This window comes from Callorhinus ursinus, unplaced genomic scaffold (assembly GCF_003265705.2).
Source record: "Callorhinus ursinus isolate GAN/ISIS: 27379988/994484 unplaced genomic scaffold, GSC_fseal_2.0 scaffold9, whole genome shotgun sequence".
Lineage (NCBI taxonomy): Eukaryota > Metazoa > Chordata > Mammalia > Carnivora > Otariidae > Callorhinus > Callorhinus ursinus.
In genome coordinates, this window is record NW_027397071.1 from 58,537,895 (window position 1) to 58,564,342 (window position 26,448).

Below are 26,448 nucleotides of genomic sequence, written 5' to 3' on the forward strand. Positions count from 1 at the left end.
ACTCTTGTGATGCAGAATTAAGTATAGATTTCACACTTGGCAAAGACTTGTTATTATCATTCCTTTAACCTACAGTAATGCAGATTTAAGAGTAAGGGTGACATTAGGTGACACAGTGCACCTCAGTCTCAACATGATCCAGTGTCTTCACAGCACGGAGCGTTACAGACCTTTGCAGAGCAGTACTCTCCTGACTCGCCGGGCGTTGCTGGCACAGGCGGTAGGGCCACTTGAGCGCCGTGAGTCACACCTTACCTCACAGCTGGACTGTCCGCTTGCTCGCGGTCAGGAGGAAACACAGTTAACTACGCAAGTCACGCTTGGGTCACGAAATGATAGGTTTGGGTTTTTTAAAGAGTTTCTCTAGACTTGGGAGAGAGGGGTTTGAAAGTACGTGCACACATCCAGATGGGGAAGAGGGAAGGAATTACTGGGCAGTCATCTAGCGGTCATTGTCCCTTTCTTATTTCTTGTGAGAAAACAGTTGAAAAACATGAGGCAAAGATTAGAGTCACCTAAAAAAAAAAGTCTTATCCCCCCCCATGATACATACTTATATCCCTTAATGGGGCACAGGCTTAACAGTAATGCACCCAATGAAACAAGCTGAGGGGGAGATCTGCAGAGTGCTGCACGTGTGTAGGAGCCTGAGAGCCCTGAGGCCTTAGGAAAGGCCTCCCTTCTAAAACAGCACAAAGTGAAGCCTACATAAGGAGCAACTGGATAATTGTCCTGGATTCTACCCCCTTCCCTTGGTCTTGTTTCTCTTTGCTTCTTGAATGAGGTACCCCTGAGACACTCTTATTCCTCTTGAAAGTACTGATTCAAGTTTAGACAGACTTTCCCCTCTTGTTTATGAGACAGTTCCATAGATGTGGCAATACCCAGTCATTCCTGTTATTTAGTAGGCACTCAAATATTCGTGTTCTGCCTTTTTTAGTTTAGCATGATTAAACCAGACTGACATTTTCAGGAAAAGTTTTACTTTAAACAACAAACTCACCACCCCCCTAAAATTCCATCACAAGCAACAAAACCAGTCCTTTCTTTTAAAGTTTAGCCCTTCTTGGATGGGTCCCTCTTCACTTGTTTCCATGAGACAGGCAGCACCTGCTTTCCTACCACACAGCATCTTGAGAATCTTATCTTGGTCCTAGGCAAATTGTCAAGACCCTTGAGTCTCTGATTCAAACCTCCCAGGCTCCCAAGAAGGTCCTTGGATCAGGTCCCTGGTCTAAGAGACATACTAATTCAGACAGTTGCAGAGAAGGCAGTAACCACCATAGTGAATGATCTAGGCCCAAGATTCCCAATCTTTTCACAAAACTTTACAGACCCTTTTATTTATGATACGTTTTTCCAGTAAGTCAGAAATTACCAGGTTATCTGGCCTATCAGTATCGTCTCAGAGAGATGGCATGCATTATCAGCCAACCTGAGCTGCTGATCATCGTATGAAATCTACTATTTTTACTCTGATAGTCCAGCCAAAAGCAAACAACTTTATCCTTTGTTACTGGTCTGGCTTTATCTTAGATATATGTGCCATTTCCACTATGATTTTTGAAATATATAAAATAGCTGTTAAGATTTTTATGGGCTCTTAAGTATCTTAGGACACATTTTGGGAATTTTTGATCTAGAATTATTGATCTATTTCTAGACCTTTTCGGATAAAATTAACCAGCCCCACCCCACCCCCGACTTTTGGAGCAAACTATAAAACAAGTCTCATCTGAGTTCCATACCACCACACCATGGTGGGGATTTTGCACAGGTATTCTCTTCCAGATTCAGTGTTAACTATCCAACTACCACTTGAGAGCCTGAGTGTCCTGCCTTGTGCTGGGTGATAGGACTTCAGCAACAAACAAAAATGGTTGCTCAAAGTCTGGGGACTATTAATGTGATAAGGTCTATGACCAGATAAGCATAGAGTACTGTGGGAGGACGTAGGAAGACCTATGGGAGGAAGCAGTATCACAGCTTAAACCTGGAGGAGGAGGAGGGAAAGTCAAAAAAATACTCCAGGCAGTGGGAGCCATGCACCGAAAGACCTAGATGCCCGAGGGTGGGGACAGCAAATTGGTTAGCAGGTTGTGGTAGAGCATGCCAGAGCGTAGCAATGGATGTGGCTGGGCAGGCAAGATAATAAAGGACCTTATAAAACCTGAACTTGATCCTGAGCACAATGGAAGCCATAGGAAGGTTTTTAAGCAAGAGAGTTACAGTGTTTTAGAACCATTCACTTGCCAACAATGTGCAGGTAGACCAGAAGGGCAAGTTCAGAAGCCGAAGGTATCAGTTCTGCAGTAACCTCTAAGATCTATTAAATTGTATACTTATCCAGCCACACTGAAATGGGAAATTCCATTCCCTTCCCAGAGTTCTTTTTTTTTTAATGCCCAATACTATTTCATTTTACTTCACATGTATTTTTGAGCCCTTATCTATAAGTCTCTCTATGCCTCCACATTATTGTTTGGATGGTAAATCCTAGGACTGGTCTCAGGGGTCCTGATCACAATCTAAGTGCTGCCCAGCAGACTGGGAAGGCTGTTCTGTGGAGCCCAGGCTTCTTACCAGACTTACATTGGGCTAAATTTTTAAACCACAATGCTAGGTCAACTTACCACTATGCTCAAATTCTAGGTTTGCCAACCGAGCCTCTATGAACCCAGTGTGCTTCTGAGCCCCTCCCACCAGGTGTCCAGTTGCTAAGATTGTCATGTTTACATTTGAGTATCAACATCTGAGCTACCTTTTTAATCTTTCTTTCCTTGACTACTTGTTCTAAACTAGAGTCTGGGAGTAGAAGTATGTACAGTAATAGAGATCAAAGAGTGAAATAGTGGAAAATGTGGACTTCTGTGAGAAGCTAGCTTGTACAATCTGTGGATTTTCCGACTCCTTGCAATAATTAGATTGGGAAGCATAGTTTAAATACCTTTTCTCAAATTTGTGATTGTTGAAGCTCCATATACTTCACAATTAAGTGTTCTCTTCCTGTGATGTTGATGACTTAACTTGTTGAGAGCAAGTGTTCATAACCTTTTTCACACCATGGACCTTTTTGGCAATCTGATGAAGCCTGTGTACTCCTCAGAATCATGTTTTTAGATGCATAACACTAAATATGAAGGACTGCAAAGGAAACTATGTTAAAATATAGTTAAGACATTTTTAAGATTTTGTGGTTGTGTATATATGTTCTTCTTTATTAACACATAAATAAAGGTCTAGTGGTACTTCTAGAATCTCTGTAATTCCAAAGTAATTTCAGGTTATTATTTCAAAATAACCTGCAACAATTGTAATATGATATCTGAATCTCTGTGGTTTCTATTGGTGACAAAGTCACAGGTACTGTTCATAGACTGTCGATTGTGGCCTACATTCATAGTTGAAGGAAATGCTATATTTCCGTTAGAAGTTAGTGAAAATAAAGATTTATTTCTTTCCCATCTAAGTGCACTAAACCCTTAGTTTAGAGGTTGTCTAACTTTTGCCATTTTTTTTAAAGTTTCTATTTAAATTCCAGTTAGTTCACAAACAGTTTTACTTTGTCATTTTAGGAGCAAAATATTTTTGTTTGTTCAATTCTAAATTATTTGGGCCTTTTTTTTCCTTTTTTTTTTACTGTTTCCTGTGTGCTTTTTATACTTGAATTGTTCTGCAACATTGGGACAGCAATAATTGAAGGCTTGGGTGGAAAGAAATTAGTGACTGATTAGACAACAAAAGCTCAATAATGTTACCTCAAGACATACTGTCGTGCAGTCATTGCTGGAGCCCTGCACCTGTCGATTCATAATGCATAAGTATGTAAACTTCGATAAAATCTGGATCATCTGCATTAAACAATACTGTAATGCTATCTTGTAGCAGTGTCTGCTTAGATCTCCCATGATGGTGTTTGTGCTCTCCACCAAGCCCTTTAGAGCAGTCTCACCATCCCCTTAAATGGGTGCTTACCACATTCCGTTAGGAAAGCAGGCTGGGGCCCGCCATTTCCATTCTAGAGTTGAGTAGACAGTCAGAGAGGAGAGACACCAGTCAGGGCTTCCCAAGTTATGGGAGGCTTAGGGGAGGAGTGATAAATGCTGAGGCAGGGGCAGGCCTCACCTCTAGGCACGTCTGGAAGGAGGTCCCTGGGTCCATCTAATGGTGGTACCTGTTAGCATTCTCTAACCCAGAGTTGGGCCCTGGACTGAGAAGCAGTCCTAGTAGCTCTCTCTAATTATAAACAAACCAAGGCCTCCAGAAACAGTATTGTGCCCCCAAAGGGAGCAGAACATTTTCACATACGTGCACTGATTTCATTCTAACCATAGCGCTCTGAGGCAAGTGTTCTTGTCTTCATTCTCCAGATGAGGACAGGGATTTCAAGAGGCTGTGACTTGCCACCTTAGATTAGTATTAATTTGGCAGAGTGTGGATGAAGACCCAGGTCTGTCTGACAAGCTGAGGCTGGCTGATCGCATGTCCAGAGGGTTTTCCCCTAGCCACAGCCAGGCCAAGACAGAGCCCCAGGCAGTAAGGTATATAGGGAAAGGTCAAACCCGGGAAGAAGGGAGAGTCGAAGAAGGCTTCGTGAAGTGAGATTTTTACTCGGTTCTGGGTTCTGGGCACAAAAGATGGATTTAGAAAGGCAGAGGAAGACAGCAGAAGCCACTCTAAGCAAGTGACAAGCTACAGTCCAACAAAAAGAAATCCACAAACCAATTAGAAAAAGACAAACCACCCATAGAAAAATGAATGACAGATGTGAAAAAGCAATATGCCAGGGAGGAAATCCATATGACCAATGTATAAAAAGGGACAGCACAATACATGGGGTCGGGCAAGGCTCTCCATTTGAGGATCTTGTTAAGAAGCAGGTTCTGGTTTGGCGGTGCTGGAGTGAGACCCCAGTTCCAACCAGCTCTCAGATGATACAGACGCTGCTGGTCTGAGGAACACACTTCAGAAAAGTAAGGGTGTAGGTACAGGTAGAGTGTGAACTTTTCAGCCAGCCAGATCTGTATCCCGGCTCTGCCACTTTTCAACTGTGAACCGTGGTCAAGTAACTTAGTGGCTGTGTGCCTCAGTGTTCTCATCTGTAAAATGGAGATCATAGTCCCCATATCCTGTGGCTGGGAGGACTAAATGAGTTCACATACATAAAGCATTTGGTAAAGTAAGTGTTCAGTACTTGTCAGTGATTAGTCGTAGCAATAATAATTACTAGAGATGTACAGATGAAACCACCCGCACCCGTAGACACCATTTTGCACCTATCAGACAGACGCAGGTGTCAGAGAGTGAGCATTTTGGGGCTAGGGAGAATGAAGATGGAAACTGTCACACGCTGCTAACGGGAGTGCAGATTGGTATGGCCCCCTGGAAGAACGGCATGGCAAATTATGCTAAGATCGAGGTGCCCCACCGTGTGATTCTATGTGTGTGTGTGTCTGTGTGTCTTGAGAGAGCAACAGCTCCTAGAAGCATCCACGGCATATTCAGGAAACTGGTCGACTCTGGGGAGAGAAGGAAGGGAACACAACTGGGAAGAAAAGACGCCTTTGATTTTGCTAAACTTAATAGAAAAAAAGGCTAAAGCAAAAATGACTAAATCTTAACATTTGTTAACTCTGGAGGGTAGTTAGATAATTATTTGTTACCTAGTTTTCCCTACTTTTCTGTAATAAGTTTTGGGGACTTTTTTTGCCCAGGGGAGGGAAGGGGGGAAGAAGGGAGAGGTTAAAGCAAATAGGCAGAGGGGACCTGGTATGGGCTTGGATGTGGAGTGGGGAGGACAGAGAGGTCCTTTGACTGGGGCGCTGCCTTTCTTCAGGAATGAATGGAAGAGGAGTTTAGAGAGGTAAGTGAGAAGCTGAAGCTCAGAGAGGTTAGCTCCGAGGTCACGCAGCCAGCAGCGGGGGGCCCTTTGGACTGCCAGCACCCAAGTTCCTGCTCTTGCTAGAAGTGTACCCAGGCGTGGCTCGAGCAGGCCCCAGCCAAGGCCAAGGGAGCTCAGCAGGGTTGCCCAAGGGAACCCATGGTAGACATCTCTAGCCAATCACAGAACCCTGAGTCCTGACCTCAGAACCCTCCTGAACCCCATGTTCCAGACGTCCTCTATCCATCAGTCGCCGTTGGCGTACAAGATGAAGTCTAGTTCGCATCTCTGGCAGATGCCGTGGGGTGTCCAGCCCACACTCCCCAACCCGTTCCACTCCAGAGCAGGTCAGCCAGGCTCGCCACGGCCAACACAGGCAGCTCGGCGCCCACGGCAGGCCAGTGGAGCCGGCAGGTCATACCCCAGCAATTCTCAGCCAATGACTGGCAAGAGCTCACAAGCACACCCCCGCCACCCCCACACCCCCCCACCCCCGTGCCCTCACCTTCACAGGGCTGGTAACTCGGAGGCACGCCTTCTCCCTTGGCTCCTGGAATTCCGTGGCAGGAGAAAGTTCCATCTGCGCATCGTGGGGACGTGCCTGATCACATGCCAGTTATGGGGCCCTTCCCTTCCCTGTCCCACTCGCCTCACTCCCCAGCTGTCGTTTCCAGGGGTCACTCCCAAGTAAACCTACTTCCAGTCTGGTCTTATGGTCTGATTATGGGAGTCCCCAAGATGCCCCCTTCATCTAGTCGAATCCTTTCATTTTATGGACGAGGGAACTGAGGCTCAGCAAAGGGGAACAACTTGCCCATACCAGCGCCAGGGGCAGGGCCCTCTCTTGGCTGAGGGGTTAGCCCTTCCTCCGGGGCTGTTGTCTCCGGAGAGCTGTTCCCGCACTGACCCATCCCACCGCCACCTCAGGGACTCCAGTAGTTCATATCCCAGGGCAAAACAGAAGGCCAGTCACAGGGTAGACAACCCCTGGGCGTCAGAGGCAGGCTGCAGAGGGACCTTCCCCGGAGGCCCTGCGCTCAGTTCTGAGGGGGACACCTCTCCTGCTTTGGTCCTCCAGCCAGTCCCTTGAGCTCCCAGGGCCTTGGGCTCCTCAGCAGTGGGATGAGGCTGCCACCTGCAGGGTGGGTAGCAAGGGTTATTCAGGTGAGCAACCCGCCCGCCCCTTCCCCATCACGGGCACCATCTCTCGAAAGATGAAAAGGCACATGGCCACTTTTTTAAAAGAAAATAATTTAAAATTATATTTGTGTTTTAATTTTAGTGGAAAATGCATATTCATTCTCCACATAGATTACCTATTAAATTGAACAATAAGAAAATGATTCCTGTTTTTTAGCCACTAAAACATTAATTCTGGGTATTTCTGCCTGGATCTTCATGCAGCTGAGGGGCCTGAGAGCCCCCGGTCTCACCACTGATGTGGAGGAAAAGCAGATCCGAACCCCGCTTCCCCCTCCCCACTGTGTGACCTAGGGGCAGTTTCTTCCTCTCTGCACCTCAGGCTCTTCGTCAGTAATGTGGGCAGCAGGACTCCCACCTTGGAGTGCTCCATCCGAGGGCGGAGGGGAAGGGCCAGGCAGGAGCCCGGGAGGGGACTTCCCGCAGGGAGGGTGTGGCCAGGCCTGGCCTGCTGTCCTCCTTCCGCCAGGCTGCCCCTGGTGACAGGGCAGGAACCTGTGCTGACTTCTCTGCACAGGGCGCCCCAGTGCCGGGAGGCCGGAGCTGGGAGCCGGAGGCCGGAGACATGAATAAAATCTTCCCCCAGGTACGAGCTGCTTTAAAATGGCTCCCCAACCTGGGGGAACCAACCCTGGGGCAAAGAGTGGGCTTAAGTAAAGAGGGGAGGCGCTGAGGTGGCCCAGGTCTCCCTTGCTCTGGAGGCTCCCTCCCAGGTTGTAGGGGACCCAGCGGGTGAACCGACCGCATAGTTCGGGTGGCGGGCGCTGGAAGGGGGGCCAGGGGAGGGAGCGGTCAGCATTATGGGAGGCGGCATCAAGGAAAGCCCCTCCAAGGATGAGCCTGAGCAGGTTTGAAGGATGAATGTTTGCCAAGTGGACGGTGGGGGGAAGGGCACTGCGGACAGCAGGCCCGGTCCAGGCGAAGGTGTGGAATCGCGAATCGGGCGTGATGGGCTTGAGGCACGCAGCACACTGGCAGGCGTGCGGCCCATGATTCCACGCCAGGCTCTCCTTGACCCTTCTGAAGACCCCTTCTGTCTGGCTCCCAGAGGCTGGCCCTCGGCCCACCTAAGCCCACCCCTCCCTCTGTTCTCTTGGGCAGGGAGATGCCAATGACAATGCTGCTGGAGCCAAAGCCCTCCCTGGAGGGGAAGGTAAAGGACAGAGCTCCCGGGGGTTGGGGGGGGGGCTCCCTTGAGGTGGGGCCACTGCTACAGAGGCAGGAACAGGGCTCCCTAAGGCCCCCGCCATCCCTCAGACCTCTGCCTCCACACTGACGTCTGCTCCTGGCTTCCTGGCTGCCGGGCTGACAGTCACCTGCTTAAGAGGGGGGGTTCTTTCACTCCATGCATTTGTTGAGTGCCTATCTGTGCTGCCTACCACACATCCCATACAGTTTCCATGATGACCCAAAGAGCTTGGGAGCCCATTCCCTGACTTGCTGGGTGACCCGGGGCATTCTCTGTACCTCTGAGGGATAAAGTAGGCGGGATCACACACTTAGCACCTACAGTGTGCCACTGACTCACCATGCACCCAGGACAGGTTGCTTTGCCTTTATGCAATAAAGGAAGGAACACACATTTATTGAGCATCTACTGTATGCCCTGTCGTGGCCCACATTTGTCAATGAGGAAAGAGAACCAGAGGAAGATAAAAATAATATCAGATATAAAGGATCAACACCCACCCCAGCCCCCCAACCCCGCCCTAGTCTGCCTGGCAGCATATGGTCTCTTTCAGTCCCTGGGACAGCTCTGAGAAGGGGTCCTATTTGGAGACAATAACAGATGAGGCAGCTGAGGCTAAGGGAGTTTGGGGAGCTTGGCCAAACTGGGATCACGTACAGCTGGGAGGTGGGAGAGATGGATGGAGTTCAAATTCAAGTTGGGGTTCCTCTGCTGGCAAAGTGCCTGTGCCCTCATTCACAGCTCCCCACCCACCCCTGCTGGGCATGGTTGTGGGACAAATATCCTCCTTACCCCATCTGTCCAGGGAGGGCTGGCACTGAAGGGCTTCTGAGCTCCAAAGAGGGGCGTCTTTGTGGGCCCGGGCCAGGTGCTGCCAGTCCTGTCTCAGGTCCCTCCTGGGACCCTCCCCTCCCCCCTCCACACCCTGTGCTGCACAAATATTTGAGGAACAGCTGCTTGAATGCTCGGGCTCCACGCTGTCTCCTTGGTTACCTGAGTTGGCCCTGTGTTTGCCGACCAGGGAGCCACCACCAGCCCTGTGTGGGTGGCGGGTTTTCAGCTCAGTTCCCCACACCCTTGCGCCAGGCCTTCACTCCTACACACTCTCCCTTGAATGCCTTCCCCTGGCACCCTCCCACCCCTGCCTGTGGAAATCCCACCTGGGCTCCTGGCACCCCTCCCTCCGGCACCCGTGGCATTATAGCTGAAACCTTTAGAGCACTCTGTGCCAAGCACTGTTCTAACCGGTTCACTAGCTTAGCTTAGTCCTCTCAACAACCCTAAGGTAGATATTATGACCCCCCCCCACCCGCCTTTCCACATGAGGAAACAGACGTAGAGAAATAAAGTGACTTCCCAGTGTGGTCCAGCTGGGAGTCCAACCAGCATCAGCTGGCTCCATAATGGACGGTCAGTTGGCATCATTCAAAGGTTTTGGCATCGACTCGTGTCCCAGCTCTGCACGAGGTGATCTGGACCTTTTCTTCTCTGAGCCTCAGTTTCCTCGTCTATAAAATAAAGGTTGTTTTTGAAAAGTAAAAGCAATTGCTACCTAGGGCCTGCTTTAGCTTTTCTCCAGGCAGTGGCTCACTAAGCAGGTGTCCATTTCTCCTGGCCTCCTGAGGAGAAGTCCTCAAAGGAGGACAGCGGGATGAGGGCCATGATGCAGGGACTTGGATGCTCATCCCAACTGCTACTCACCAGCCACTGGCCCGGGCGAGGGACGGGTGCTTGGTGGAGGTGGGCCCACAGGCAGAACCAAGAGCATCATAGAAGGCTCAGGAGCCCCCTCCTCCAAGGCGCCCTTCCTGCCCCCAACCCCATAGGTGGGGAGGCGCATCTGTAGGGGCAGGCAAGGGGCATCCCTGGTGGCCACTGGTTTCCCACCCTGCACGTAGGCTGCGGCCCCCTCTGCTGCTCGAGCCGGGGTGCTTGCCTCTCGGCCTTCTTGCTGCTCCTGCTGGTGACTCTCGCAGCCCTGATCACCCTGGTCACCATCCTTGGACTCCCACCGCGCACACCAGGTCAGTGTGGTCCACAGAGGGTGGTCCGGGCTTGCTAGGAGGGGATGGGGACCACAGAGTGATAAGGAACCCTAACGCTGCTGGCTTCTCCACGATGAGACACATCCAGGACTCTGAGCTGCCATTTGCACATCTGTAATATGAGTTATTGAGAGGACCCCGCTCTGATGTCACCTTCCTCAGGAACCCTTCCCTGACCCCCAGGCTGGGCGGCGTGCCTTGGCCCCCACAGCCCCCACACTTCCTGGGGGGTGCCGTCCATCTGTGTGTCTGCCTCCACCAGAGGACAGGGCCATGTCTGGTCTATCCCTGCAGCCCTGCCTCATGGAGCTAATAGTTTGGAGATTAATGGACATTAATCAAAGAAGCCCATTAAGGCAGGGTTAATAGGGGCTCTGCGAGTCTTGAACAGGGGCTCTGACCCAGGCTAGGAGTCAGGTGGGCAGCTTGAGAAGTGAAAGGAAGCGGGACCATGAAGAAAAGGTGGGCACTGGTTAGTGGAGGGGCAACAGGAAAAGCCTCCAGGCACAGGGAAGGCCTGGTGCAGAGTCCCGAGGGTGGGAGGAAACATGAGGAGGAGACACAGGAGGCCAGTGGCTACGAGGGCTAGAGCAGTGGGCAGGGCGGGTGCCCCGGGCCTCAAAGGCTGTGCTGGGGAAGGGTCACCATCCAGAGCGCCATGGGCAGGGGCTTCAGCTGGGGTTGGGGTGTCATTTCTGAGAGATGGCTCTGTAGCCAGGTGAGGGGTAGAAAGGGACAAGGGGGAGCAAGGGGTAAAATCCACAGTACTCTACACCCTTGTGCAAGAACATGGGCACCGAGTGAAGTGAACACGTGAGGAGCTGCACTCGTGCCCATGTGTACACACACGTGCGCCCGTGAGTGTATGTGCACGTCTATGTGTGCATACCTGTCTGTATGAGAGTGTGTATCTGTGTGCATGAGTGTGCACGTCTGTGTGTGTGCATGCGTATCAGTGTGTGTACGTACGTGTGCCAGCGGGGATGTCTCTGAGACTCAGCCCCCCTCCCACTAGCCGAGACTGCTCCAGGAGGTGAGAGGCGGGTCCTGGGCACCCAAACACACCTGCGCAGGCCCGAGCCAGGGTGACCACCCCATCTTGTCTGCCATTTTCTCTCCTTTAATTCTTTAGAGCAGCCTGGGGGCGGGTGTCCCCCCCAGTGGGATGGAAGGGAAGATGCTCAGCTGCCCACCATTCCTGGACACTGGGGAGCCAGCCCCAGCCTCGGGGAAGAGCAGGGTCAGTGGGCCTGGGCTATTAGCCATGTGACTGGGCCTTGTACCTCTCTGAGCCTTACTTTTCTCATCTGTAAAATGGGGCTAAGGATGACACCTCCCAGAGCTATTTGGGGAAACAGAATACAAATGTCAAAGTGCTCTGCAGCCTGTAAAGTTGTGCCCCAATGTCAGGATTGTGGCATAATGGTCCCCAGCCAGCCCCAGTAGATTGCTTCTGACAAGCTGACCTGGCACCAGGAACTCCACCATTATTAAAACCACTGCATTGACTGGAGCCCTGTCCTCAGGAGCTTCTGTGAGACTGTCAATAAGCTCTCAGTAAAGGAGGGAACCGTGAGTTACTCTGCACTTTCTGTGTTCTAAGGTTATTCACACAAAAGCTTGTATGTAATCTCCCGAGCAGTCCTGTGGGGTGTGTGCTCTGGTCCCCATTGTACAAAGAAGGAATCTGAGGCTCAGAGAGGTCAAGGCACCTGCCCAAGATCACACAGTCGGCAAACGGTCGAGTGGGGCTTGGACCCAGCCCAGTATCCTCCTGGCCACCCCCGCCCCTTGGGCCAGCTCAGCGTGGGGCCGAGTTACAGGAACTTGTGAGCACCACTCTTGACCCTCTGTGGTCTCCGCCTGCCAACTCAGGGGCCCAGATCTGTGTGACGCTGACGAACAGGACGGGCTTCCTGTGCCACGACCGGAGGAGTTGCATCCCTGCCAGCAGGGTCTGTGATGGCATCCGCACCTGCGCCCACGGCGAGGACGAAGCCGAGGCCATGTGCCGTGAGTACCTGCTCAGTCCTGCCCTGCCCCACGCGGACCCTCCAGGGCCCATTTGGGGCCACCCCCCGCTCCAGTTCTCCCTGCAGCCACTCTAGAGCTCTAGTGTCCCCAGACAGACCAGACGCCTTCCCGTCCCCAGGCCTGTGCTTGTATGGCACCCCAGCGAGGAACAGGGGTCCTCAGCCCAGCGCAGGCGCAGGCACACGTACGTGCCCACGCTAGGAAGGCCTTCACTCCGCACAGCTCCCCTCCCAGAGAACCCATATTCATCTTTCGAGGCAGAGTTCAAGCATTAACTCCACCAGGAAGCCTTCCCTGACTCTCCAAGTAGGTCAAGGTCCCTCCTTGGGGCTCCCATAGCCCCGCTGCTTCCCTGTGTCCCAGCCGGACCCACATTGGCACATTTGCCACCCCCATCAGACCGTGAACCCCTCGAGGGTGGGCCTGGTCTGCTTGACCTGGGGGCCTCTGTACCTCGCAGAGGAGTCTCTGAGATGATTCCCTGAACGGACGATGGAACAAGTGAATGAAAGAATGAATGAATGAGTGAATGAATGAATGAGTGACTGAATGGGTCCCAGACCTTAGAGACCTGACAGTGCCCAGGAGAGAAAAGCCCCGGCTACATGGGCCTAGGCACTTTCCACGTAGGAGGGAGAGAGAGTCTGGGGAGTTGGAGCGGGTGGGGTGGGGGAGTGGATGCGGGAAGGGTCACTGCATCATGGACCTTCTAGACTAGAAGAGACGTCAAAGGTCATCTAGTGCATGTCACAGCTCATGCCCAGATGTCTCCTAACAAACCCGCCTAGCCTCTGCTTGCATATTCCTGGGATGGGGGGCTCACTACAGCCTAGGGCAGCTGCTCCCCTCATCACATGGTTTTCACGGGAGTGTCTCCCGTGGACTGAGTTTAGAGCTGTCCCCCTGTAGCGTCCTTGATTGGTTCCAACTCTCTTCCCTCATCTGAACCACATTTGAATCCATCTCCCGTGATGGTGGCACTGCGTGGATCTGAAGATCGCTTTCCTGGCCGCCATGAGTATCCCCTTGCCAGGGCCACACTCCACACGGCTACGGTCATGCCCCTCGGGGCTGGTTTTCTCCACCCCACCAGCACACCACAGGACACACACCAGCTGCCCTCGCCCCCCTCTTCGGTCGGGCTCTAGAAGCATCCGTGACATTTCTGGCCAGCCCTGGCTAGTCCAAAGAACAAAGGCTTTTCCCCTCCCAAAGGCCTCTCGTCATGTGGCCTGAGTTTGTGTTCTTTTTTGGTAGCGCCTTCGCACCACTGCCTAACACAGAACCCACTTTCAAGAATGGTGCTCTGACTCCCTCTCTCACAAAGTCTGTGAACCCACAACTTCTGCATTCTGGCGCCCAAGTGCAAGACTTCACATTTATTCTTGTTACGTTCCTGTTGGAGGAGGTTTCCTGGAGGTGAAGGAACTTGAGCCTGGCCTTGAAAGTGGAATGGTTTTGGAGAGGTGTCAGAAAGGACATTTCTGGAGGAAGGAATAGTGCAAGCAATGGTGTGAGGCGGGCGTGCCCCAGAGCTAAGCCGGGAATGAACGAGGGAGATGCCGCTCTCCGGCCATCTTGTTGGGCAGACAGGGAAAGAATCCTCCTCTCCCCTTGACTTGGCCTTCTCCCCAGGAAACCTTCTCCTGTGCCCTTCTCCTTGTGAGCCCGGGTTTAGGGGTGGCCAGGACAGTCCAGCTCCAGATAGACGTCTGGAGGCCAGATGTGGACGTCCCCCTGCTTCATCTGTCCCACTGTAGGGGACATGCCCCAGAGCCTCCCCAGCTTCCTCGTCGCCCACTGTGGAGACCCGTCTTCCTGGATCTATTCAGACCAAAAGTGTGATGGGGCCAACAACTGCGGGGACTGCTCAGATGAACTGAGTCCAGGTACGGGTCTGGGCACAGGCTAGGCTGGGGCAGGGGGCTAGGCAGTGGCCAAAGGACAGAGCTTGGCCAGAGAATCTCAGAGGTTCCCCTGCCTCCCCTTCTTGCATTCCATGAAGAAGGTTTCCACTGCTGCTTGAATGCCTCCTGTGGTGGAGGGCTTGCTACCACTCCAAGTGGCTTCTGGAGGCTTATTCTTCTGTGGTGGGACACCTACCTTCAAGGGCACGGATGAGAAAACCAGGGCCCAGAGGGTCATGCAAGGAGTATGTACAAGGCCAAACTGGGATTTCAGCATGAGTTTCCCTCCTCTCCTCTGCACCTCCCAACCACCCTGTGAGGAAAGCAGGGCAGGAATCACGAGCCCCAAACTTATATGTAGGTAAACTGAGGCCAGAGCAGAGAAGGAACTTCATAGAAGAAGGGGTAGGAAAAGAGCAGGAATGTAAACCCAGGTCTCCTGCCTCCCAAGTCTGGAGCTCTTTCACTGCCCCAGACTTTCCTTTCAATTTCTTCCCCATTGTTCAATCAGCAAAACATGTGCCGAGCACTGGTACCAGTGCCTGGTGCCAGAAAGGACTCAAACATGTGTCCAACCCCCGGGACTAACATCATGCTGAGGCCAAAAGGACGTGCTGGGGACCTAGAGAGGGGTTTTTTTGAGGGGACGGGTGCAGGTAAGAATCAAGGGAGACTTCTTAGAAGAGGAGGTATTCGAGCAAGCTTTAGAGAGTGGACAGGTTTCAACAGGCAGAAGCTGAGCATGCAGGAAAGCACACTGGGGGCCCAGGGTACAGAGCAAAGGAGGGAAGTCTGTGAGGCATCCTCAAGGAGCCTGTCATAAGTCGGCTGGTGTGGCTGAGTCAGGGTGAGGGAGGGAGGACAGGCTGGGGGAGAAAATATGTTCCCCTTAATATCCAAACACTGGCCGTGTGCCTGGCCCTTGGCTTACCTTCCTTAATAACAACCTTGAGCCAAGGAGGAAACCGAGGCCCAGGCAGGGTGAGAGACTTGCTTGCGGTCACACAGCCTGTGATTTGGGGAGTCTAAATTCTCTCTGCCACAGGGGCGTGAGGAATACAGTCAAGCCGTGTCCGACGGGGTGGGGCTGTGGGGAGCCAGGGCTGCTCCGGCTACAGCAGCTCCCCTTCCGCTGTGCCCACAGTGACCGCGTGTCCGCCCTGTGGCCCGGGCTGGTGGCACTGCCCCTCCACCGTCTTCGGGTACTGCGGCTGCATCCCCAGGAGCCTCTGCCGCGACCTCGTGCAGCACTGCTCCGACTGGTCGGATGAGTACTCCTGTCCCGGACCCTGAGTGGGGCCCCCCAGCCAGAGTGCGAGGCCGGCTGGAAAGGCACTGATAAGCCTTCACATGAGCATCGAATGCAAGAACACGTGGGCCGGAAGGAGGCTTCGAGATCATTTAGTGGGATCCGCGCACCAGTGTCTCTGAATAAGAATCGCCTCTCCTGCTTTCAAGTTGTTCAGCCTCTCCTTGAATGCCTCCAGGGACAGGGGCTCACTACCAGGTCAGACCGCTCCTGACAAAGATGAAAGGGATCCGCGGTCACGATTTTAGGCATGTCTCTGGGGCCACACAGAAGAAAGCTGTTCCTCTGCCCCAAGACAGGCTCCAGATCCTGACCCTGCCACCCCTTAGAAAAAAGATAAAACCAAGCCAAGGAGTTCAGCTTTTATGGATGGCACATATATGCGAAGTGGATGCCACTTTCTGCCTCCTTGGGTACCCAAGACAGATATTGCTGGGTTCACATGCAGCCTTAGCATTTTTCTCCACTCAGTGATCCTAGTAGGCTCTGCTGATCAATCAGAGGAGATTGCACACGAGGCAGGGTACCTGCCATCCTGCCCCTGGGAAGCATCCCGGGAGGCTCTGAGCTGGAGAATAGAAGGTCAGGAGAAAGAGCAGCTTGAGGGGCTCCTCACTGCCCTTCTGTCCATCCCATCCTTCACCCTGCCACTCCCCACCCCCCACCCCATGACAAGCTGCCCAGCCAAACAGCCCAGATTTCCTGAGGGAGGGACTGTATTTTGGTCCCAGAAGCCTGAGTGAATGAGCCGTTTCTCTGAATACTTTCCTGTTTCACAATAGCCAGACAGGCAAGGATGGGTATCCCCTCTTAAACATATGAGGAAGTCAAGGCCCAGAAGAAGAAATAACTTGCCCAGGTCATACAGCAAAGTCAATGTCGAAACTGGAACTGAAGCACGGCCTCTAGTGTCCCAGCTCCGAAGCCTTTTCTGCTCCCAATGGGATCATACCTTGGCCAGGAACAGAATTTCTGTGGGGTATTTAAAAAAGGTAATCTGGGGGGCACCTGGGTGGGTTGAGCATCTGACTCTTGGTTTCAACTCAGGTCATGATCTCAGGGTTGTGAGATCAAGTCCTGCATTGGGCTCTGCACTGAGTGTGGAGTCTGTTTAAATTCTCTCTCTCCCTCTGCCCACAAATAAATAAATCTTAAAAAAATAAATAAAAACGTGAAAATAAAAAATTAAAAACTTAAAAATCTTTTTAAAATTTAAAAAAAATTTGAAGGTCAGAATGTGGTCCACCCCTATTCTGAAAAAGAGACTTAGAATTTGGAATCTGGCCAACAGGAGAGTTCCTGTTGAGGAAGACAGATATATCCCCATTGAAAATTAATAAAATATAGCAGTCTTTGGTGAGATTTGAATTGAACATAAGCATCTGAGAGACCGTTGAGCTCCAGTTCATTCTTTTCCTCACTGAGCAGCCTCCATGCACCTGCTCTGGGCCAAGGCAATGCCAGGCACCCAGGAGCAAAGAGACCTGGATCCCAGCACACGAGGAGCACAAGGTCTCATGGAGGAGGCCCCTCACACATAGAGGATGGGGGGCAGCAAGAAATGCTGGGCTGAGGCCACCAAGGAGGTGCCTTTGGGGAGTGAGGACACAACCCCATCCCTGAGCCTGATGACTTGAGGACCAGCTCCTGGGACAAGGTGCCTCAGGGATCCTGGCTGAGGGACAGTCACCCTTGCCTAAGCTTCCCTCCAACTGCAGCCCAAGTGAAGCACTTGGGGCTTGCTCAGGGCATCCTCAGTTCTGATGCCTTGGGCTGGCTCGGGAGGGTAGGAGGAACACATTTGTTTCTTCCCTTCTGAGGAGGGGCTGAAAAGGCTTTCTTCCGGGCGTCAGGAAGAACGATGTCATCGGCAAACTATCTTGCGGGTTCATTGAGAAGAAAAAGTGAGATCCAGAAGGTGAATGCCACTTGGAAACATTAAAGCTTTAAGCAGAAGAAAGGGGAGTGCCAAGCACTGCGCCAAGGGCTTTAATGAATATTAAAAGGCAGTATTTAGCCAGCACTGAGTACATGCCAAGCACTATCACCAACTTAAAAATGTCTTGTCTCTTGTATCTCATTTTTCCTAATATACACAACCATCCCAGGCACCTGGTTTGGTTAGTCACACTTGACAGAGGCATAGGGAGATGGAGTTGCTTGCCTGAGACTACAGAGCCAGGGTCGAACCTGGACAGGCCCAAATCCAGAGCCTGCCACAGCCCCTCTCTGATGTCTCGCTCTTTCGCAGCCCGGATTCCCTGGAAGAGAAAGCTGGAGCCCAGGCCAGGGAGCAGCAGCCTGTAAATGGGAGGTGGCTGGCGCTGGCAGAATGGCATTTGCTCTTTTCTCTTTTATCGGTTCTTCCTTTCAGAAAGAAGCAGGTGCACAGCAACCTCCTGAACAATCCTCCATAAGCTGGGTCCAGAAAGACACAGAGCCCAGGGCAGCCAGCCAGGCCCCTCCCCTGGTTCACATCAGCAGAGCGGGGCTGGTTGGGGCGGCAGAGGCGGGGGGGCATTGAATGCAACAGCCTGCATGGGGAACCCAGGCAGCTAGCGTCAATATTTGCCCTCTCCCAGCTTCCCTGGCCTCCCCTCTGCCTCTGAGACCAGTACTCTGAGCACAACAGGTTCTTTGCTGTGCAAACAGGCAGGGATAGATGAATGGAATTTAAAGAGGCTCAGCCTTCGCCCCAGGGTTTGGACTAGAAATCTGGTCTGGTTTAACCCTCTGAAGTCACTGTTTGCTTAGGACTCTCCGTTCATCTTAGACTCACCGAACCACAGATGTTGGAACTGGGGAGAAACTCATAGCCCAGCTACGCTTTCGACAAGAGGACACCGGGACCAGCTCAAAGTGGCACTGTCTGGTGGCCATCACTGGGATTCTGAGGGCCACCCAGCAACTCCAGGTCAAGGTAGAAGAGATTTCTCTGAATCCTCTTTAAAAAAAATAATTTAGTAAGATATAATTTACATACAGTAAATGCATATATCTTAAGTATATGTTCTTAAGTTCAATGAGGTTTTTTTTAAGATTTATTTATTTATTTTAAAGAGAGTGAGAGGGAGAGAGCACACGCATGCAGGGGGAAGGGCAGGGGGAGAGAATCTAAAGCAGACTCCCCGCTGAGTGGGGATCTGGGCACAGGGCTCGATCCCACGACCCATGAGATCATGACCTGAGCCAAAACCAAGAGTCGGACACTTAACCAACTGAGCCACCCAGGTGTCCCTTAAGTTCCATGAGTTTCTAAAAACAGCTTTATTGAAGTATAATTGACCTACAATAAGTTACACATACTTTAAGTATACACTTTCATAAGTTTGACATATGTATACACCCACGAAACTATGACAATTGAGATAGTGACTATATTCATCCACCGTCAAGCGTCCTTGTGCCCCTCTGTAATCCTTCCGCCTTACCCCTCCCCAAGCCTCCCCCTCATACTCAGGCAGCCAGTGATTTTCTTTCTTCAGTATAATCTGTACTTCTTTAGAATGTTATATGAATAAAATCATATGGTATACAACCTGTTTGTCCGGCTGGCTTCTTTCACTCCGAATAACTATTATGAGACTTACCGTGTGGTAGCATGCCTGATAGTTCAGGCACTCTTCACTTACACATTCATTTGCTAATGGATTTTGGATTATTCCCAATTTTGGCTCTTGCAAAAAAAGCAGCTACGATCATTTATGGACAAATCTTTATATGGACATAGTATTTTCATTTATCTTGGGGTAATTCCTAGGAGTAAAATGGCTGGATGTGGTCGGTGTATGTTTACCTTTTTTATGAAACTGCTTGTTTTCCAAAGCGGTTGTTTCATTTTGCATTCCCACCATTGAAATATGAGACTTCTATTGCTCTATATCTTTGCCAACACTTGCTGTGGTCAGCCTTTTTCATTTTTAGCTTTTTTTTTTTTTTAGTTTTTTACTTATTTAAGTAATCTCTACCCCCAATGTGGGGCTCGAACTCTTGGCTCTGAGATCAAGCGTTGTATGCTCCTCCAACTGAGCCAGCCAGGTGCCCCTCATTTTAACTATTCTAATAGGTGTATGGTAGCATCTCAATGTGACTTTATGTTGCATTTCCCCTAACGACTAATGATGTTGAGCATCTTTTCATATGCATCTTTGCCATCTATATTTCTTCCTTGGTGAAGGGTTCATCAAATCTCTTACCCGTTTTATTTTGTTTCTTTCTTTTTGATTGTTTATTTTTTCATTACTGGATTTTGACAGTTTTTTTTTTTTTTTAATTTTATTTATTTGGGACGCCTGGGTGGCTCAGTCGGTTAAGCGACTGCCTTCGGCTCAGGTCAAGATCCCAGGGTCCTGGGATTGACTCCCGCATCAGGCTCCCGCTCAGCGGGAAGCCTGCTTCTCCCTCTCCCTCTGCTTGTGCTCTCGCTGTCAAATAAATAAAATATTTATTTATTTTAAATATTTTATTTAAATAAAATATTTATTTATTTTATTTAAATAAAATATTTATTTATTTTAAATATTTTATTTAAATAAAATATTTATAGCAAGAGAGGGGACACAAGCAGGGGGAGTGGGAGAGGGAGAAGCAGGCTTCCTGCTGAGCAGGGAGCTGGATGTGGGGCTCCATCCCAGGACCCTGGGATCATGACCTGAGCCAAAAGCAGACGCTTAACAACGGAGCCACCCAGGCGCCCTGACAGTTTTTTTATATACTCTGAATACACACCCTTTATCAGAGGTTGATTTGCAAATATTTCTCCCAGTCCGTGGTTTGTCACTTCATTCTTTTAACTGTGTCTTTCCAAGAGCAGACGTTTTTTGTTTTAATGAAGTCCAGTTTATCAGACTTTTTTCTTTTATGGATCATGCTTTTGGTGCTGTATATATGAAATAACTGCCTAGCCTTAGGTCACAAAGATTTTTATCCTATGTGTTCTAGAAGATTTCTAGTTTTGGTTTTCTTTTCTTTTTTTTTTTTTACCCTTCATTTTTTTTTTTTTAATTAACATATAATGTATTATTTGTTTCAGGGGTAGAGATCTGTGATTCATCAGTCTTACACAATTCACAGTGCTCACCATAGCACATACCCTCCCCAATGTCCATCACCCAGCCACGCCATCCCTCCCACCCCCCACCACTCCAGCAACCCCGTTTGTTTCCTGAGATTAAGAGTCTATTATGGTTTGTCTCCCTCTAGTTTTGGTTTTCTTTTTTTTTTTTTTTAAAGATTTTATTTATTTATTTGAGAGAGAGAATGAGAGATAGAGAGCACGAGAGGGAAGAGGGTCAGAGAGAGAAGCAGACTCCCTGCTGAGCAAGGAGCCCGACATGGGACTCGATCCCGGGACTCCAGGATCATGACCTGAGCCGAAGGCAGTCGCTTAACCAACTGAGCCACCCAGGCGCCCTAGTTTTGGTTTTCTAATTAGGTCTCTGATCCACTTTGAGTTAATTTTTGTACATAGTGCAAGGAATAAATCAACACTTTGTTTTGTTTTTGCACATGGTATTGTTCCGACGCCAATTTGTTGGAAAGACAATCCTTTCTCTACTGAATTGCCTTTGCGTCTGTAATCTATATATTTGTGGTCTACTTGTTCACTGATCTATTTGTCTGCCTTGATGCCAATACCATACTGTCTTGATTCCTGTTGCTTTATAAGAAGCCCTGAAATCAGACAGTATTAGTCCTCCTACTTTGTTCTTTTTCAAAGGTGTTTTTTGGCTATTCTATCTAGGTCCTTTCCACGTCCATATGAATTTTAGAGTCAGTTTGCCAATTTCTATAGAAAAGTTCTGCTGGAATTTTGATTGAAATAGCATTGAAACTACAGACCAATTTTGGGGAGAACTGATGTCTTAACATTGCTGAGTGTCCCCACCCATGATTACATTCTATTAGTTCTCCTTTGCTTTTTCTCAGCAATGTTGTATGGTTTTCAGTGTACGGGTTTGTACATCCTTTATCTGATGTATCCCTAAGTATTTCCTATTTTTTGATGGCAAGTGGCATTTTAAAATTTTAATTTCTGATTTTTCACAGCTAGTATATATAGTTAATTTTTTGTACATCAATCATGTATCAGATACTTTGCTAAACTCTCTTATTGGTTCTATAATTTTTTGTAGGTTCTATCAGATTTTCCATATAGATAATCATATCATCTGTGAATAAAGACAGTTTTCTTTCTTTCCAATCTGGATGGCTTTTTTCTCTGATTTCAGCGGCCATTTACAGTGTTGAATAGAAGTGAGAGGAGACATACTGGCCTTGCTCCTGATAGTGAGAAGAAAGCATTCAGTCTCGGGGATCACTATCCTTCACTGCCTGATGTCCAGTGTCTTAAAACTGCTGCTTCATGTATTCTGCCTGTTTGTTTGTTCCAGGCGGGAAGGCAAAGCTGGTCCCATTATTACATCTTGGCTGCATTCTGAATCCACTGAACAAGGCAGAGGGAGGCACACTCCCAGAGTTTTCAGCCCCACCCACTTGCAGATTCGCTCTACCTCATTCATCAAGAAGCCGGGGTCCAACCATCGCTCTTTCATTTTATAGGCTGGGAGACTGAGGCAATGACTCAAGCCTGCTAGCCTCCACAGAGGGGAGTGGTGGGAATGGATGAGATTAAGGCCTGAAAAATTTCCCACTTAGTCTGCTCAGTGCTGTGGGGAAATACTGGACCTGGGAGTCAGTCCAAGAGGACACCCTGACTTGCCCAGCAAGTCCCCCACATGGCTGAACCTAGCTCCCCATCTGTGCAGCACACTGAGATTTACCAAGCACTTGGCTTAGAGGATCCTTGTTCTCAGGCCATTATCTTCATACAGTTTCCCACAGGGCAGTCCTGGAATCTGCCACTTCAGATTCTTGGGGCAGGGGGAGTGTTGCTTGATTAAAATGCAGGTTCCGTGGTGCCTGGGTGGCTCAGCATCCATCAGACTCTTGATTTGGGCTCAGGTCGTGATCTCAGTTCCTGGGAATTAGCCCCGCGTTGGGATCCAGACCCACGTCAGGCTCCGTGCTCAGCGCAGAGTCTGCTTCTCTCTCTCCCTCAGCCTCTCCCCCTTGCTCGTGCATGCTCTCTAAAATAAATAAATAAATAAACCTTTAAAAAGTAATTAATTAATTAAAATACAGGTTCCCAGGGCCAACCAGCAATTCCAAATCAGAATGGAGTGGTGGAACTTATCTGCACTTTTTCTTGCTCTTTTTTTTTAAAGAGAGTCCTCAAGTGACCTTTGGAAACTTCTAGGAATCACTGATCCAAAGCCTAAGCCAGTGATTTTCTTCCCAAGAGCTACAACACTTACTAGATGTGTTAAGTTATATCATCCCTTTCTGCTCCTAAACTCATGAGCATTATGTGGCATGAATTTTCTTTAATCAAATGAATCAAAATAGTCTTTCTTGACCATTTCACCGAAACCTTTGAGATGACCAGGGAAATCTGACAAGCATAGAGATTGCCAAGCCTAAAGGGGACTTTCAAGGTCATCTATCCAATCCCACACTGATTGTCTGTGGATTCTCTCTGTACCAGCCTTGCCAAATGATTACCCAGCTTCTGGTTGCACACTTCTGACAACGAGGAGCTTGCTACCTCTCGTAGTAGCTGTGAGCTTAGAAATTTTTGTCCATTACCGACTCAAATCTCTCTCTCTCTTTAATTAGTTCTGGATCCAGAAAATTTATCTGTTCCCTCTGTCCCAGGAAAGCCCTTCCCCTGAAAACAGTTAACCATTGCCCCCTGAGGCCTCTCAAGCTGCACATCTCCCTGGTCATTTGCTGTTTCTGCTGGGATCAAGGGTTTCAGTCTCCTGAACAAGCCTACTTGGGGAGCTGCACAGGGCTCCCTGCACTGGCCTGTCACTTGGGCTGCCCCTCGCTCTGTGGGAGCTGACTGCTTTCCTGAAGGGGGAGGACACATACCGCAGAGGGCTCCCCTCCTCTGCTGGATTGCTCCTTGGGCCGTAAACACGTGTCACATCTCAGTCTGTCCGATATTAAAACAGCCTGCTTCTATGCCAGCTTCTCCTCGGACTACCTTCTCAACTCCAATTCCAACTGCTTGTTCGTGTCTCCCCTGCCCTTCCTGCACCAGGGAAACACTCCTCTCTCGTGGTTTCCGTCACAGGGCACTGTTCTGGCTTCCTCCTCCTTCCACCCTTTCTTCTCAGTTGACTCTTCCTCTGCTTCCCTTTAAATGCCACCACTCCCAAGGTCTCCTCATTAGCCACCTGCCCACCCCATTTTTATCTCAGCGGCTCATATGTTGGTGGCAGAGTATTTTCTCCCCTGGGAGAAGGTGATAATGGCTATGCAGCCATGCCATAGGGTGGGGGGAATCCCACACTGATCCAAATACAGAACATTTTGCATACAGTTCCAGGTTCTTAGCCTGAAGCCTGTTCTTCCTGCCTGATCTCATTCCCACCCCTGGCTTCTTCCCAGTCTCTCTCCCAGGCCCATAACTCTCTGGCCCCTCAGACTCACGGATCAGTGATCTCCTGGACAGTTTCATCTGGTTGTCCCACCTCAAACTTGACAAGCTCCAAACTGAACTTATCTGGCCCCCAAACTTGTTCCTTCTCCAGGACTCCCCCTCTGGGTGGTTACTGACCTCAGTCTAGAGACCTTGACATCGTCTTTGACCACTCCCTCTCCGGGAGATCAACACCAAATCCTTCCAGGTCTCCCGCCAAGCTCCACCGCTGCAGTGTCTGTGTTGTTTGTCATGGGTTGCCATCACTGAGCAGTTGCCTGGTGCATATAGATGCTCAACAAATGCATACCTTGGCAGTGAATGAAGACATCTCATGGCCAGCCCCTCTGCTGCATCTCTTTGCCTTCCCTCAGGCCTCCCTTGGCTCCTCACTGGAGTTCCCATCCTGGGTGGCTTCCAAGGAGAAGCCTGAGGTGTCTTTCTAAGCCATGGGTTTCTGTCATCCCTGCTTTCCTCCCCTGAGTGGCTCCCTGTGATTTTTCAGGATAAAGGCCTTCCCCTAGAGTGGTCCTGGCTGACGGCTCCACCTTCATCTTTCAGCTTTCTCCAGCTCCCACTGGCTCCAGCCCCAGAGCTCCACAAAGCCTCACCTGGGCAAATGCTGCCACTCTTTCCCACACTCCACAGAGCTGGAAATGCCCGGCCCCTCTCTTGGATTTGCTAACTCACATTCGTCCTTCAAAAGTCACTCAAGTGTCATCATCTTTTAGGAAGCATCTCAGGCCTCACAGCTCTTGGTTACCCATTTTAGCATTCCTTCACGTTGGTCCCAAAGCTCCCAGAGCATCCCCAAATCACCGTACTGATCACACAAAGCTGTACTGGGAAGTCACTGGTCTGTCTCCCACTTGAGGGCAGGGACCCTGCTTCATCTGTTCTGCCTAACAGAGCTTACAGTAGGTGCCCAGTAATTGTTTGCCATATGAGTGAAAGGATGGATGTATTAGTAAGCGGTCTACAGAGAGAAAAAACAAACAGGGTGTGTGTGCGTGCGTGCGTGCACGTGCGCGTGTGTGCATGTGTACGCACATACAGAGAGAGAAGGGGCAGAGAGGTTTACTCTAGGTATCCCAGTCTTTTCTCTTAGGCCTACAACTGATTCGATGAAGCTCATCCACATTATGGAGTGTAATCTCTTTTATTTAAAACCCACTGGTTTAACTATTACTCACATTTATAAAATACTTTCACAGCAACACCTAGACTGGCTTTTGAGAGCATCACAGCCTAGCCAACATGACACATAAAATTAACCACCATGATGAATAAACTTCTTCCCTCTGAGCTTCAGCTTCCCCATCTGTAAAATAAAGAGCTGTAATAATGTCCTAGGACTCTAGAAATCATAATTAGATAACATCTGGATTAGGCTTTATGGTTTAAAGCACTTTCACTCACATTATATCATTTAATCCCTAGAATAATCCTATTAAGCAAATTAGTTACTGTATTCTTTTTACAGATGAGGAAATCAAGGCCCAGAGAGAGGAAGAGATTTGACTAGAGCCAGGTTTTCTGACTCCTAATCTAGAGCTGATTCTTCACTGCTCCAAGAACCATCTTTGACAATTGAAAGAGGAGGTTGCCAGGAATGAGAGGCTGAAGCAGGAGCAGAGGGGAAAATTTCGCTATGGAAACTCAGAGTAAGACCATGTGGCTGGATGTCAAAATCAGTGTGGTGAGGACAGTCTAGGAATTCCAGAATGTAATTATTCTTCTCCAACTGAGAGAGTATGGGTATAACCAGAGCTCAACACCAGGTGTATTAAATACTACTAACTTGGGATTTAAGATAAATTTCAAAAAGTAAAGATGATGAAAGATGCATGCTAAATGTGGTCAGAAAAGCTGGTCATGGCTCTTTATTTGCCAGAAGGCATGTAGCATTTAATGTTGCCAGAATATTTTCTTACAAAACCTATTCCAAAGCTAAGCATTTGTGTTATTCCCAAACCAAAGGTACAAAAAGACCTTCAGGGCAAGGACTAGAAAGAAAGCAAGGCCTTCTGGTAACACGTTCTATTTATTTTGACTTGGTATTACCTTTGTTTACTTACAGGATTCCAGAAGGTCAAAGCTAAGTTGAACACTTAAAAAGGCAGTGAGGAGAATCTCAAGACAAGGAAAAAACCTGCAAGTCCCAAGCACTTACAGGGCTGTGAAAGCTAATTGCTTGCCCTTTCTTTAACAATTCTCGAACTTTCTCATTCTCCCGTATTTTCCCTCTGCCTGAGGCTTCAGGGGAGACTCAGTTTCCCTGCCTGTTTTCAGTGTCCAGAGGCCACCTGTATTCCTTTGCTCATGGTCCCTTCCCTGTATCCCTCCAACCTCTTGCTTCCATGAACCTCCTACCTCCCTTTTAGAAGGACCCTTG

At 49.5% G+C, this 26,448-nt stretch overlaps 1 protein-coding gene across 4 annotated transcripts; it reads left to right on the forward strand.

Annotated features, from left to right (window-relative positions):
- Window positions 1-7,571: 7,571 nt before the first annotated feature.
- LDLRAD1 (low density lipoprotein receptor class A domain containing 1) lies at window positions 7,572-26,275 on the forward strand. Of its 4 annotated transcripts, XR_012379473.1 has the most exons (8): window positions 7,572-7,667; window positions 8,183-8,234; window positions 10,169-10,294; window positions 12,191-12,328; window positions 14,110-14,238; window positions 18,339-18,485; window positions 25,537-25,717; window positions 26,134-26,275. XR_012379473.1 is itself a non-coding variant. In XM_073896712.1 (6 exons), the coding sequence occupies exons 1-6, from the start codon at window positions 7,647-7,649 to the stop codon at window positions 18,527-18,529; spliced, it is 657 nt and encodes a 218-aa protein (XP_073752813.1). In that variant the 5' UTR covers window positions 7,572-7,646; the 3' UTR covers window positions 18,530-19,082. The 4 variants fall into 4 exon arrangements, 3 of the variants coding, with proteins under 3 accessions (XP_073752813.1, XP_073752814.1, XP_025727469.1); XM_073896712.1 differs by lacking the exons at window positions 25,537-25,717; window positions 26,134-26,275 and having other exon boundaries at window positions 18,339-19,082; XM_073896713.1 differs by lacking the exons at window positions 18,339-18,485; window positions 25,537-25,717; window positions 26,134-26,275 and adding an exon at window positions 15,401-16,251.
- The last annotated feature ends 173 nt before the right edge of the window (window positions 26,276-26,448 follow it).

What these genes read in the sequence shown, in the direction of transcription:
- LDLRAD1 (XM_073896712.1), top strand. Translation starts at nt 7,647, where the DNA reads ATGAATAAAATCTTCCCCCAG. An exon ending in TGAATAAAATCTTCCCCCAG is followed by an intron (nt 7,668 to 8,182) that starts GTACGAGCTGCT and finishes TCTCTTGGGCAG; the next exon opens with GGAGATGCCAATGACAATGC. An exon ending in AGCCCTCCCTGGAGGGGAAG is followed by an intron (nt 8,235 to 10,168) that starts GTAAAGGACAGA and finishes CCCTGCACGTAG; the next exon opens with GCTGCGGCCCCCTCTGCTGC.